Source organism: Metarhizium brunneum, chromosome 7 (genome assembly GCF_013426205.1).
Source record: "Metarhizium brunneum chromosome 7, complete sequence".
Classification (NCBI taxonomy): Eukaryota; Fungi; Ascomycota; class Sordariomycetes; order Hypocreales; family Clavicipitaceae; genus Metarhizium; species Metarhizium brunneum.
In genome coordinates this window covers 1641984-1655577 of record NC_089428.1, presented here as the reverse complement: position 1 = coordinate 1655577, position 13594 = coordinate 1641984, and the positions used below count along the sequence as shown (strand labels likewise).

At 54.3% G+C, this 13594-nt stretch overlaps 2 protein-coding genes across 2 annotated transcripts; one reads left to right on the top strand and one right to left on the bottom strand.

The window, feature by feature from the left end:
- Nucleotides 1–204: 204 nt before the first annotated feature.
- Nucleotides 205–700, top strand: G6M90_00g110520 (uncharacterized protein; the record flags this gene model as incomplete). Its single annotated transcript, XM_014688321.2, has 2 exons — nt 205–316; nt 402–700. The coding sequence occupies 2 exons, from the start codon at nt 205–207 to the stop codon at nt 698–700; spliced, it is 411 nt and encodes a 136-aa protein (XP_014543807.2).
- A 4466-nt stretch (nt 701–5166) lies between these two features.
- Nucleotides 5167–6928, bottom strand: G6M90_00g110510 (uncharacterized protein; the record flags this gene model as incomplete). The annotated part of the gene is made up of 2 exons (XM_014688322.1): nt 5167–6641; nt 6745–6928. 2 exons carry the CDS (start codon nt 6926–6928, stop codon nt 5167–5169), a joined length of 1659 nt encoding a protein of 552 aa, XP_014543808.1.
- Nucleotides 6929–13594: the final 6666 nt, after the last annotated feature.

Below are 13594 nucleotides of genomic sequence, written 5' to 3'. Positions count from 1 at the left end.
TCTCCGTCTACATATACATAATGACACATGTACGCGGCTAGCAAGATGCAGTGAGAGAGGCAGCTGTGGTGGTGGTACAGCGAGCGACGGCCCGGGTTCGCCTTAAACACGGACAAGTCGGGAATGCCCACTGTCCTTGTTTTATTTACAATCGTTGGACGGCAGCGTCATGGCTGACAAGAAGACGGCTTAGTTCTCCTGGGCATGAGCATGGGACCAAGTCTTGACCTGGTGAATCAAGGCCACCCGTCTACGTCGGGGCTTACCGAGGCCATCTACGAGGGAAACATGGAGGCTGCTCGTGGCGCTGCGCGGTGTAGGTTGTCTAGGTGTAGGTTGTCTAGTTTGAGAAGAAGACTAGCCGGGCGAAAGAAAGTGACAAGCGCGATTTCTCATGACAGATTTCTACGTCGACGTGCAAGACACTGCTCGTCTGCGCGCGGCAGCTCTCCTTCACCCTCGGATGGAAAACGAGCGGATTTTTTTCTACGCTGCACCGTATACTTGGAGGGACATCCAGACGACGCTTGCGAAGCCGTATCCCGACAGGATATTCGCTCCGCAGATGGAGGCGTCCAGGTTGGACCGCAGTGATATCGAGCTGCCCGCGAAAGCAGAATACTGGCTTCAGGAAATGGGCCGCATGGGATGGACGAGCCTGGAGGACAGTGTACTGGCGAATATTCGTGATTTGGCGTAGCTCACATAAGATAACCAACGTTGGCTGTTGGAGCCGAAAAGAAGGGACTGGTACACTGTTTCGAGGGCTCACCAAAGCACTCTTCTTGTCTTCCACCTCACCCCCTTTCCAGTCATCTCGTACCGGCAGTGCAGGGCGTGCGGCACATGTAGCGCATCACAGAGCTAGATGACAACTTGGCCAAAGCACTCAGCACATGCAGTCATGTAGATCAAAAAAGAAACCCATCAGGACCACCAGGTGCAAATGGAGGGCAAAACACACCTCGTTGTAGTTCTGCTCGGCCATCTGATAGGAACCCAAGGCGCGGAAGCAAGGTATCGGACCTGACGCAAGTTCTCGTACGTGTTGATGTTTTCAGTCGTCGGTTGAGCCGCAGCAGTTCATTTTTTCCATCTATTATTCAAGGTCTAGACTTTTCATCTTCCGTTGTATGACGTGAGATTTGCCACCTGGTAATGGTGACAGCTAGAGTCAGAACGAGTTGCTCTGGGAAGGCTGGCCGTTGCAAACTCGCTGTATTCCGTCGTATTAAACGAATACATGAAGACGGAACATGCCCCTTTCTCACCCGCGTTTGGTGGGAGAAGAAAAGAGAAAGACACACACACACACACCCATACATGCAAAGAGAGGCGGTAATCCAAAACCTGGCTGCAGAAGGATTCCTGCTGAGCGCCTGGATTCGACCCCGGCCTACTCTGTGTAAAGGTGTAACTTTGGAGTCTGTTATGATGGCTGTTCCAGAATACAACCATAGTTCATCCCGTTTGCCCTACATTGTCCCTCGGTATGATGGGAACACAGCAGGCAGAGTACAATTTGTCTTTGATGTAATGGTGGCTTGCCATGCAGAGGATTTCTCAGCAGCTTGCAAGATGGCGCCGGTCCATCATGAGCGATTGACCGTATCTAAAAGCGACCTCGAAGCGCGTTTGTTGATGAGGCTTCCCACCGAGATCCCAGCTGCGGCAGAGGCAGAGGGAACGTATTGCTGCGCAAGGATCAACGGCTTCATAAGCAGCGGCCAGCAGCTGAAAACACGTCTGGTCGGATGCGTTCATAGCCGCAGCGGGCGATTCATGATTTATGACACAGACAAGTGCACAGCCGTGTCAAGTGCGACTCCCCCCGTGAGGAACCCGTATCAGTCAGAGAGTATTCAGCTTGTACTCGGCATGAGTTTTTCCTGGTGTCCTTGTGGTTAGCTGAGCAGGATGGTGTTGAGAGCGGCTGTTGATGCGAGGTACCCGGGGAGGTTGCCAGGGATTGGCACGACAAAGTTCGCCATTGAAGAAAATAACCTTCTTCTGTTGGCAGACACGTCTCAAGTGACGCTTGGAAGAAACTTGACATGATTGATGTCTATACAGCAGCCGCAGGCAGTGTCGAGAGCGACCAGAAACGGCAATTCTCACGAGTCACGACATCCGCCTCAAACCGGGGCAGCTGACCAAGTGTGGAAATGTCAATATCCTCTGACAACAAGGCGACAACTGCCGAGAATGTCGTCCGAACAAGTGACTCGACGGCGTGGCTTGCAGAGAGTGTCTACCATTGAATACAAAAGCAGCAAAAATGGCCGGCTGGGTCGGTGGGAACAAGCAGGTTTGTGGCTTGACAAGAGGCCCCATGTCCGAGTTCTGGCAACATTCTGCTCGGGAAGGATTGTCCAAGTGCGTTCAATGTCGACTGTGATTGCTGGAAGAATCTAGAACAGGTCAACTGGGTGCAATAGGCTGGGCTGGTTGACCAATTGATTCCTCATGCACGTGCAAATGGCGCTGGGTGGAGATGAAGGCTGTTCTGTTCTGGTGGCAAGTTCCAGCAGGCGCAAACATTGAGCGCCCTTTGCGCCCCTGTGGATTCCGGTGCCACCACATGCAGTTGACGCCTGGCGTCTTTATCATCAGCCAGCCCTGACGGCAAGCTTGTAGGGCAAACGAGGCAAACATCGGGCACGACATGCAAACTCCTTGGTCGGTTGACCGGTGATGGTGGCGATGGTGGGTGTTTGAGTTTGTGTTGCCTTTTAATTTATGAGTATTATTCTCTATTATTTTTTGCATCTCACTCAATGGAGACATGAAACATGCGCCATGACCGTTTGTCCCTCGTCGTTTCGCGTCCCTGCCGTGATGCATTACACGAGGCGGCTGAGCTGCGCAGGCACATGTCAGTCCTGGAGGAGGACCCAGCCACATGGCACAAGGCAAGGCCCCAAACCATCTATTGCTGCATCGACTCGTCCGAGTCCGGCACCCAGACTTCAATGTTCATCTACGCTAGTGTCCCATCCCCAGAATACAACAGTCTATCAGTTCGCACAGACGTGCTCCTGTCCAGATCAGGTATAATCTGCCGACAGAGGTCCCAACATTGAAGTACGTAGCGGTACGCGGGCCGACATTCCCACGACTAAAGGCAGGCGGCCGTCACGCGAGGCCAAAAATAAGTCGCAGCTACGGGGAACACTGATGGATGGCACTGGAATCAATTGATGGCTGCACGGGGGTCTGGTGGCTGGGACACGATGCATGTAAATGTTCCGACGGGTTCGCAGCGCCACGACAAGCTTCAATGTTCAATGTGCGTTTCAAAACAGCCTGGCCGCTCTGGTGGTACGACGCATGCGAGGGTGTACTCGGTAAGAAGGCTGGGTTGTCAAAAAACAATGCCGCCTCGAAAACCTCCCGGGAAGCAAGGAGCACAGAAGACGATTGAAATCACCATCCCTCCGTGGGCCGCCAGTCATTGGCGCAGGTTGCCACGGCCGAAACGCCCTGCACTTCACCATCTGCGGCTGGCACCAGCCGGCGAGGAGGGCTGAGCCAGCGCGAGGTCAGATGCTGACCATGCCCTTCCCGCAAATACGCACACGACATCTGGACAATGCTCGAGCCGCGTTTCGACAGAGCGTGCGTGGCAAAGGGGGTCAATTGGTTGGGGCTGGCCGCTGGCCGGCGGGAAGCCGTCGGATTGATGGGCCTATCTATACTCCCAGCCGTAATGGAAATGCTGGTCGGAAATGTCACAGACAGACAGCCTTCTTCTCAGCGCGCCCTTTCCGCCATGAGGGCGCCAGGCAGAGTGATGTCTGGTGCATAAACATTTACCCTTTTTTTTCTGCCCCGAGGTCCCCGGACTCCACCGCGGAAGCCGGCAGCCGCACCAACCTCACATATGCATCAATTGATCCTTTTTTCGTAGGGCCCAACTGTGCCCAGACCGACAGAAGGGGACTTTTCGCCTTTGAATTCTTTTCAACGCTGGGCGTGCTGCTCTAGCCTGCTCTAGTTTGTGCCAGAGAGCCGCAGCTGCAGTCGCAGTGGTCACTCGAAAAGGGATATGTGTACTCCGTACTCCGTACGTGTGGCCTTGTCACGTTGAACTCTTCTCCCCTGGTCGGTCCGCCAATCATCCCCGGGCTGTGATGTGGCTCAAAGGCGCCAGTTACTAGTTTCCTCCCCCCTTTTCGGGAGAAGAAGCGTCAAAGTGTTCTTGGTCTGCATGTGCAGTCTTGGCCGTCGTTAATCTCGGCAAGGTTGCCTGCCAAGGAAATCTACGCGGTTTCCATTAAATCTGTCAGCCCGGCCAAAGGGCGCGGGGGGGGGGGGCCGCAGAGGGGAGTAGGGCCAACGCCACCAGAGTGAATGAATGATTCCTGCTCGTTCCACTTTCTCGACATTGATGACTCGTATTGCTGATCTCGACGACGCAATCGTGCTGTAATGATTGGCAACGGGGGCCAGGAGATGGGCGGCTGCGGCGGAAATAGCCGCCATCGCTGCATCCATCTGTCGCCTCCCGGCTAAAGGGGTGGCAGTTCTGGCAGAATGGCCCATGTGGGGGAACATTGAAGCTTCATCGCATTGATGGCTGGCGGGTGGGAACACAAGGTCAAGCCAAAAAGCGCTGGTAGACTGCATTTTACTAATCTGGTATTATTTCCTTGGTCGCCTTCCTTCTACATGCAAGTTCGCCTCCCATCCATCCATCCACTTGTTCTGTCATCATATCCTCCTCCCTTGATAGGGTATCAAATCCGACGCCACTCTAGTTTAAAATGCTCCGCAAGTAGTAGTAGTATAGGCACTGAACGCCATGACGCCTCCGATAGCCAGGCGCTGCATCACATCCGCTGCTCGTCTTTCCCAATAAGCCGTTACGTGGGTGTCATGAATCAAACGTCCCCGCGCCCCCTCCCCCTGGAATTGCTCGACTGCGTCCAATACCATTGACCGCAGACAGCGTGCATGCGCTCCCGAGATGCCATATCTGGGATTGCAACCCCGTCCTGTCCAAGGCACTCATCAAGTGCTCCCGGATGGATGGTGGAGACGCGTCGGTCCCAGATGCCCCGACTTATACGGCCATTGGGCCGAAGTAAAGGCCGGCCAGCAAACCGACAGCAGCCGAATTCTCCCCCTTTGCCTCCCAGGCTGTTGGCCTTTGCGGCTTCCTCTTCACAGTGATCTTGCCGGTGAACCATAGCGGCCAGCCATATGGCTGTACTCCGGGGTTACCGGGTTGCTCATGTCATAGCCATCTGCCGGTAGTGAATTGTGAATGCCCATGTTTTCATAGCCACCCATCCAGTTGCCACGCCTGGCGTTGCTGCTGTCGCTGTTCATATCCATGTCCATGGCGCCGGGAATGCTCGACACCTGCTGCAGGCCGTGGAAGCCCGCTGCTGCCGGGTTCACAACCGACTCGGCTTCTTGTGCCACGGCAATGTACTGCCCCGTAGAAGGTTGATGTGGCGTCATGGCTGTGGATAGCATCTGTGAAGAGGGAGGGTACAATGCCGAGTCCGCGCCGCCGTGATAGAACAACTGCGGTGGAGTCAACGGGTGTAAGGAGGCTGCGGCGTCAGTGAACTGGACCTGGCCTTGGCTGCGGCTCTGGGCCAAGGCGTGATCCGCGTTGAATACCAGCTCAATCGAGCGAGGCACATGGTGGCCCGGCTGGATGTTGGCGTACAGGCCAGGTTCGACCCCGACGCCCCCGGTTGACACTTTGAACTGGCCCATATCCCGTTCCACCGCAAGCTGGGGGCTTTGTGCGTGGGCGTCAAACGACAGCCGGTGCTGGTACTGGGCTTTCGGGCATCTCCTCCGGACCGGGGGCTCGAGCTTGCCTTCCAGGCCGCTCAGATCCCCCGGGTTGGATCCCAGCATGACGATGAAGCGGAGCAGGAAGGGCAGGTTTTCGAGGTGGCCGGCCTCGAGGGTTTTTCGAGCAGCCATGCTTGACTGGGGCTCCCATTGAAGCCGAGGCCTCTCCATGTCCGGCCATGCCTTGTCCCAAAGGGCAGAAACTTGACGCTGTCGCAAGAGATTGCGGACCCTGGTAGAGTAGGTCCAGCGGCCGCCGTTGGACCCTTCCTCAAAGTGCTTGACAATGTGGCCCGAATACTCCTTCAGGGTCGCCGCCGTGTCGTCTTCGTGGGGGGCTTCGAATACTTGGGTGCAGTTCTCGAACCCGCAGGCAAATACTGTTTGGGGGCACAGCTTTACCTTGGCCTCGTCCACGTTCATGTGTGATCGTCCATGTGCAGTTCGGAGGTGGTTCTGGTAAGCTGTTTGCCAGTCGTAGGCCACTCGACACCCGGGGTGCTGGCAAAACCACACAGCATTGCTGTTGTGGAAGTTCTCGATGTGCCGCCTGAGGTCATTTCGACGGGTGCACGTCTTTCGTATGTTCTCCTCCGCGCAGAACCCGCAAGCATAGTCTAGCCTGTGCGTCATGGAGACAGCTGCGGTCCCACGGTCGGTGGTAGATTGTCGCCGTGACCTCTGTGACGATGCATTGCCCGAGAGCGAGCGGCTGGGCTTTGGGCCTTGGCCATGGCTTTGATGTGTGGTCCGACTCTGCATGCTGTCTCTGTCCGGGCCAAGAAGAGGCATGGAAAATACTCCCTCCGGCAGCTGGCCTTGTGCTATATAGTAAACAATAGTGTCAGGCTCCCGCGTTCCAGTATCCAGGTTCCCCGTGTTTGTGGAAAGGGAAGTTGAACAAAGTGAGAAGGCGTGCAGACGTACCAGATGGGCTTATACATGACTCCTCCTCCACTAGCCGGTTTATGTCTTCCTTGGTGTAATTTTCCAGCAACTGACGGATTATGGCTCGGGGGTCGTAACCTTGGATAGACGGTGACATGGATAAAGGACTTCCTGTATCCGACTCCGGCGTCATCATGGAAGGCGGGCTCGAGCCAGGGGACATAATCATGGCCGTCCAGATTCAGATCCAGGAGCGAGCTTCGTTGGAGTGTATAGAGAAATAATAAGACTGGTCTTAGCTAATAGGACCGGGGGGCAGCCCGGTTTCTACAGGACCTGTAGGGGGGGGGCCTGGTCAAGACTGGAGCGGCCGTGTAAGATGATGGAGCTGTCTCAGACGTACAACACCATAACCAGAAACGATGTAGTGTGGTATATAGTCGTGATATGAAGGACAGATGGACAAGGAAGAAAAGAGGTGAGATTTATGTACTGTAGGGATGGAGATTTGTTTTTCTGCTTTTGTAGAGCCAGTGCATGTGGTTTATAGTCGTCAAGAGATTGGGTCTGGAGCGGGTCTCGTGTATAGACTTGTGTATGAGTCTTGGGTCATGCTTGGAGTTGACAAGCAGACGGCGGGGGGGAATTGACCAAATCCGCAGAATAGATGGAAGGAGGCGGGAAGACCAGAGTCTTTATGGTTTGTCGTGTGGCTTAGGATCGGGACGAGCTACCTCTCCTGATGTGGAAGAGAGGCGTCAGCTCTTGGAGGGACGGCCATGTGGCCGAGAAGGTGACAAAGGCGAGGGTCTCAGCAAGTATTGAAATAGAATGATAACTACTAGCTAGTCAAGTACTACGGCAAAAAAGACGCCGGAGCGTCGCGGAACCATGTACTCGGAACCCATCTATGGCACTCGGTGGGAGGAGGGCAAGAGAGGTCAACTGGAAGAAACATTGAACAAACTAACTGCCACCACGGATGCTCATGGACCTGTCCCGTGCGGCGGCGCGGGCTGCTGAAGCATCGAGGTTTTACTGCAAGTGGAGAAGGGGGGAGTGCGTCTTGCATCTTGCATCTTGCGTCTCCTTTTCCTGGGCATCTGGAGCTAATAAGCAGTGGTGGTCATATTCTCCAAGACGACGGAGCACGGGGGCACAGCGTCCATGTTGGGTTCGGTGCGAGGTGATGAAACCAAGCGAGCAACTGTCAAAATCAGGTGGCCTGGCACGGGAACGAACCGGACATGAATAGTAAGTACATACTTGGACCAGACTCGAACTATGCACGTTGGGTTCCAGCCCAGTTCCTCATGGGGGTGTGGCAACATGGGAGCAAGGAGCCAACCCGCCGGCCTGGGATCTCGAGGATGGACCTCTGTCCGAATTGGCGAGTTAATACAATACAGGGAACGTATGGGGCAACCAGACAACATTGAACCAGTCAAGTCAATACTATGGAGTATGGACGGCTAGCTCTCGGCTAGTTCGTAGTTTGTTTTGTACGAGTACAGGGAATTGGTGGTGTGCTTGTCAACTTATAAGCACCGCGGACGGCGTACATACATATGTAGCCAAGCATTGTACAATTACTCGGTGCTCCGTTACAATACATACCTGACACTTGCCGTACCGAGTACTCCGTACCACAGCCAACAAGCGGCTTTTGTGGCGTCAGGCGTCGCTGTCTCTTTCTCCATTGCCTCTTATCAACTGCTAGTACTCCGTAGAGGGGAAGGGTTTGAGACAAAAACACGGCGGGTTTCTCCCAACGGTGGACAATAAGATTGGGGCGGGTTCCACCTTGACAGGCTCCTTGATGTTTTTACACCACTTGGTAAGTGAGGTTTGGTGATGATGCCTGCGACCAACTCCCAAGCTGCCGGGATTCGGTGGTATTGGGCAGATGGCCAACCAAGCGGGAGAAGCAACCAGTCCACGCCCCAAGTTGCCGGAAAAACAAATATGTGACGATAGCTGCGGGCTGAAGAGCCAGGGACTCGGAGAAAGATGTGGGACTGATCAAGGCTGAAGGTCAAGGACCCTGCAGAGTCGCCATGTCTGTAGAGGGGGGGCGTGTGAGTTGACTATCAATGGCACGACGAAGCATCACGCAACTCACAGTTCAGTCATACCAGCGCTTATCTGACCAGAGAACAGCTTGGCGGCCAAGAAATCGCCCTGTGAGGAAGAGCTGAAGTCGGTTGATTGAATATTCTTTTTTTAAAAAAAAATTTTTTTTAATTTTTATCTTGTGCTCCTCTGCCTCTCTCGTCGCCACTGGACCAGGCAGGGAGGGCACAAGAGCAAGGCCATTCTGCAACATGGCAGCATGGACAGACGCGCGCGCGCTTGTGAGCTCACCCAGGCTTTGATAGTAATTTCTGCACCGTACATACTCTTTACCCCGTAGTTGTGTAGCCGCCCAAAAGCGTCCTGTTGCTGCGTGGGGAGACTCATGCTTCCTGCAGACTTGGGCAATGCAAGTACCGAGAAATGTTGCAGTTGACCGCACGGCTTTGTCCCTCACACACGGGACTAAATACAACAGGCTCCAAAGAGACTGCCACGAGACGTGATGGGTGCTTGGGGGCCGCACGAGGCGAAAGAGGGCCGCGTGGTTGTCTGCCCCGGCGCAGACAGGAGCCAGAGACGTTGAAGGTATTCAGTGTCTGGTTGCACAACCACGGCTAGGAGCAGAGAGACTACTCCGTACTCCGTACATGTATCAACATTGAACATTGAAGGGACCAGACTGGCAATCGGCTGGCCCCTGTTCAAGCCCCAAGGACCACGGGCAGCCGTCTGCTCGGGACGGGAGGGAGCAACAAGGGTGGTTGATTTGAAGGGGTTTAAAAAAAGGAAGGAAGAGGCCATGAGGCATGCTTGTCGGATAAGGCCCTGGTGCCATTTGCTCACTTTTTTTGTTCAATCTGGAGTCTGGTCCGGCCTGGTACTCGGTTCCCCGTGCTCGTAATTACTCCATTGTTACTTGGGCACTCGCCCTTTTTTTGGGACCAGTGACCAAATTTATTTTTAATTCTGCCTGTAGTACTCCGTAGTTGAGTTTGAGACAAAGCTCTCCGGCACCTCCTGGCCGAAAGCCGGTTGCCAGCCGACAGACATTTGGGCTCGCAGCATCGCCTCATGTCTCATTCTTGCATCTCTGCGCCCCCCTGGGTTCTCGATACTGCTGTCAACGGTGCCGGACACCGGCATTTCCGGAATGACAAAGCATGAGAGGCAAGCTAGGGAAAAAGGCATCCAAGGCGTATTCCATCCATTCACGTCAAGTCTGGTTGCATGTACCGGACGCATCCCGTACAGAGTGTACATACAGCGTGCACAAATGTTATACCGCTCCGACAGCTCCTGCCTGTTCCTGCGGCATTGGCTATGTACAGCCAAACTCTGTGGGCACATGCAATTTGAAGACGGGGACTGGCACCAGAGACTTTCCCCTCTTTTTTTCCCTTTCCCTTTTCCTCTTCCTCTTCTTTTTTTATTTTAAAAGTGCTGCGGATGCGGTTCCGGTCTGGTACTTGATCCAAGCCGAGATCCCCCCCGAGACCCGGTCATGAGGCCAGTTGAGACCACATTGAACAAAACAACAAAACGTCAGTGTGGGCCAGTGTAGGCCCGGATCAACATTCAGCCCCAGAGTGAAGATACAAGTGTGATGAGCAGACATGGAGGCAGTCAATCAACGTCCCGAGAGCAAGACATGACGAAACGGAGGCCACGAGGCCAACATACGGTAGGAGAATATTTAGCCCAGCCTGCTGCGCCTAGCTAAACCGCCTTTTGACAGATTGACGGTTTGAGTCTGAACCGTCTCCCCAAGCGTTAGATCGCGCTGCTGCCGCGTCACCACTTACTTCCGAGGGAAGATCTGCCGCTTCAGCCGTCCCGCTGCTGCCACCCCGGCTCGAGCTTTCTGACTGCCAAGGCCAAGGGCTGGGCACGCGGGGGACGCTATTTTCCATCATGACGGACCACACAGCCTTGCCAAAAACGAAATAAATCGGGCTGTGGCCGTTGTCAGCCAGCCAATCTTCTGCCCGTGGAGGACAGCTGGGTCGCCCCGGCATGCTTGTCGAGCCGTTTCATCGGGTGCCATCCAGCATGCCAAGCCTGCCACGACGCCGGGAGCAGAGTCTCGTGAATACATACTCGCTTGGTCTCTGGTCGCTGTGCGCCGGCTGCTTGGGGGCTCGCTTGTGTGTGGGGTGTGTGTGTGTGTGTGTGTGTGTGAGAAGGATGCAAAGAGAGCCATGTAGAGCAAAAGCGAGCGCAGCTGCTAGACTTACTCCGTTGAAAAGAGTCGGGCATTTTTTCTATTCTCGGTTGGTATGCCGTTGACGATGAATTATGCCGGTAAACGTACATGCGACACATAGATGAGGCTGTTGATGACCAAGCTGGCTCGGAGGAATTCCAATCTCTCTGCAGATCATACACCATGAGGCGTACACTAGCAAAGAGCGAGTGGACGGGAAGGTCTTGACGGAGTTGAAAGAGACATCTGGCGAGGAAATCCTCCACGGCAGTGACCACTGCTACACAATCTCGATACTCATCTCGCGTGTTGGGCCTCCTCCTCTTCTTCTTTTCCCCCCTCTTTTCATCAGTCTGCACAACACACACTAGGGAGCCGGATGCGAATATTAGTTTCAAAAAGAGCTACGGAGTAATCCCACCAGACATAGACGTCGTAGGGCTACATAGTCTCATGCCACCAAAACCAAGGATGGAGCCAGAAGGCCCAGACCAACAGCGCTTGACTGGACCAGAAGCGACAAGCGCCACTGATCAGACGAATAGAGGTGATCAAGCCACGCGAATAATCTACCCAAGGTACCCAGGCGCCACGCAAGGCCGGGCTGGGGAAGGCGGCGACGTCTTATTTGGGGGCGGGCCAAGTTTGGCTGCCCGGGAATGACTGGAGGCAAACGATCAACACATTACGGAGCACGAGTACGGAGTAGTAGCCATCCTTTGTGGTGTGCCCTTCCGCTGGAACAGGTTGTCTCGGAATGTGCCGCTGCTATGAGATGAGGGTCGTGTGCCAACGGAGCCAAGACTTGCTTTTGTGCAGGTCGAAGAATCATGGCTGTCTATCAAACACATGGTCACCCTGGGATATATGGCAGGGAACAACTCGGCAAACCGCTGGTTGATGAGATCATGGTCATCTCAGCGTTCAGGCAGTGCTAAGGTAGGTATCAAACACCCGAATTATCCACTCTGTTAGAATATAGATTCGCTATTATATGTATTTCTCGAGAGATCGATCTTGGCTCGAGCACCATCATGAGCCCGGAGCCAGCTTCTTCCTTGTTCTGCATGCCGGATTCTGCAATTGGGCCCCGTGTTTGCCGTGGCTCAGCCCTGATCCGTCAGCTTGGCAATAAGACAAGCTTTTTTTGGGCGAGACATGGACAATCCGAGACGTCAACTGGTGCACATGCCACGCAAGACAGAGCGGCATGGTCTGCGTTAGCACCAGAGGCAAACAAACTGCGCAGTTCCCTCCCGGTGGCAAGGCCCCGGCGCCCCCTGCGCAGAAGGAGACATGGAGCTTGCTTCTCCATTGTGCATTGTACATGCACGCAGGCACCGAAACCACAGTTGGCCCTTTGCGGCTGACGGTCCGTTGTCGGGAAGTGGGCATACATCAGGGGATCGCCATCCGTCTGATTGGGAAGTTGAAGCCGCCACCTCAGCCGTGCCGATGACCTGCGGGACCCTGCCAACCCGCAGCAGGCATACGGGGGGATTAAACAAGATTGGGTCACCGAAAGGCGAGATAGGGGGGCGACAGGTCGCGGGACATTCCATAGTCTAATTCGTTTTGGCAGAGAATGCAAATCCGGGGCAATTGAGCATCCTCTAGGCAGGCAACGGACAATCACCAGACTGCACCACTAATACATACAAGTACGTACATACAATTACTCTCCAAAGTCTCTCTGTCTTCCTGAACACGCCTCCGGCAGCAGCGGTAGATGGCGCGTGTCCCCAGTATGGATGGCCGTCAGCAGTCATGGGTGAGAAATCACGATATAATCTAGAATCATACAGGACCAAAACAAAAAGGCCAAAATTTACCCCCATAACTTGAGACAGCGGGAGGGGACAGCGAGCCAAGCCATCGGCTGGCCCCCAATACATTCCCCAGGCTCAGTACTACTATTCTTTTCATCTTCTCCCCCGTCTGCCTCTGTCACTGACTGGCTGCTTTTGTATTTGTCTTGCCGCCCCCACGAACCTCTGGGCAATCATTGGCGTTATTTAACCCGCAATTATCCTCATCGTCTGACCTGTTATACTATCCAAAGAGGCTAGATCGAGAAGGGGGACAAAATAGGGAGCTTGCGCTCCGTACGGAGCACATGCATACGGCGCAGATCAGCATCCGTAAACTGCCGAGGCCGCCATCTACGCTCACGTATGTATACATACGTGGACGGCGCGGGAAGGGCTCGACTGAAGAAGGAGACTTGCAATATTCATCGGGCGTCCTCCGTTTGGTAACGCGGGAGTGGGCAAAGAAGAAACCCCCTCCCTCCCTTTCACCGTTCAAACTGCTGGTCTGGGGGAGCTTGTCTGGGCCTGTGGCCATGCTTTTCCATGTCGTGACTTTTTCAGCCCAGTGCCTGTGTATATCTGCTCCATTAGCAAAAAGTCTAATCCAGCCTTATCGACGTCGTATGCAGCTTGTGTAGCATCCCCCCTCTCCCTTCCCCCCCAATGCTGCGTGCGTAGCTTCGCCTGCTTGTCATTGCCGACATGTTGACCCAACTGCATAACTATATTCTCCGACTGGCAATCTTCAAAACAGGACAAGAAAAGAGGAAGAGCCGTCATTATTGTGTGTTGGTTGTTG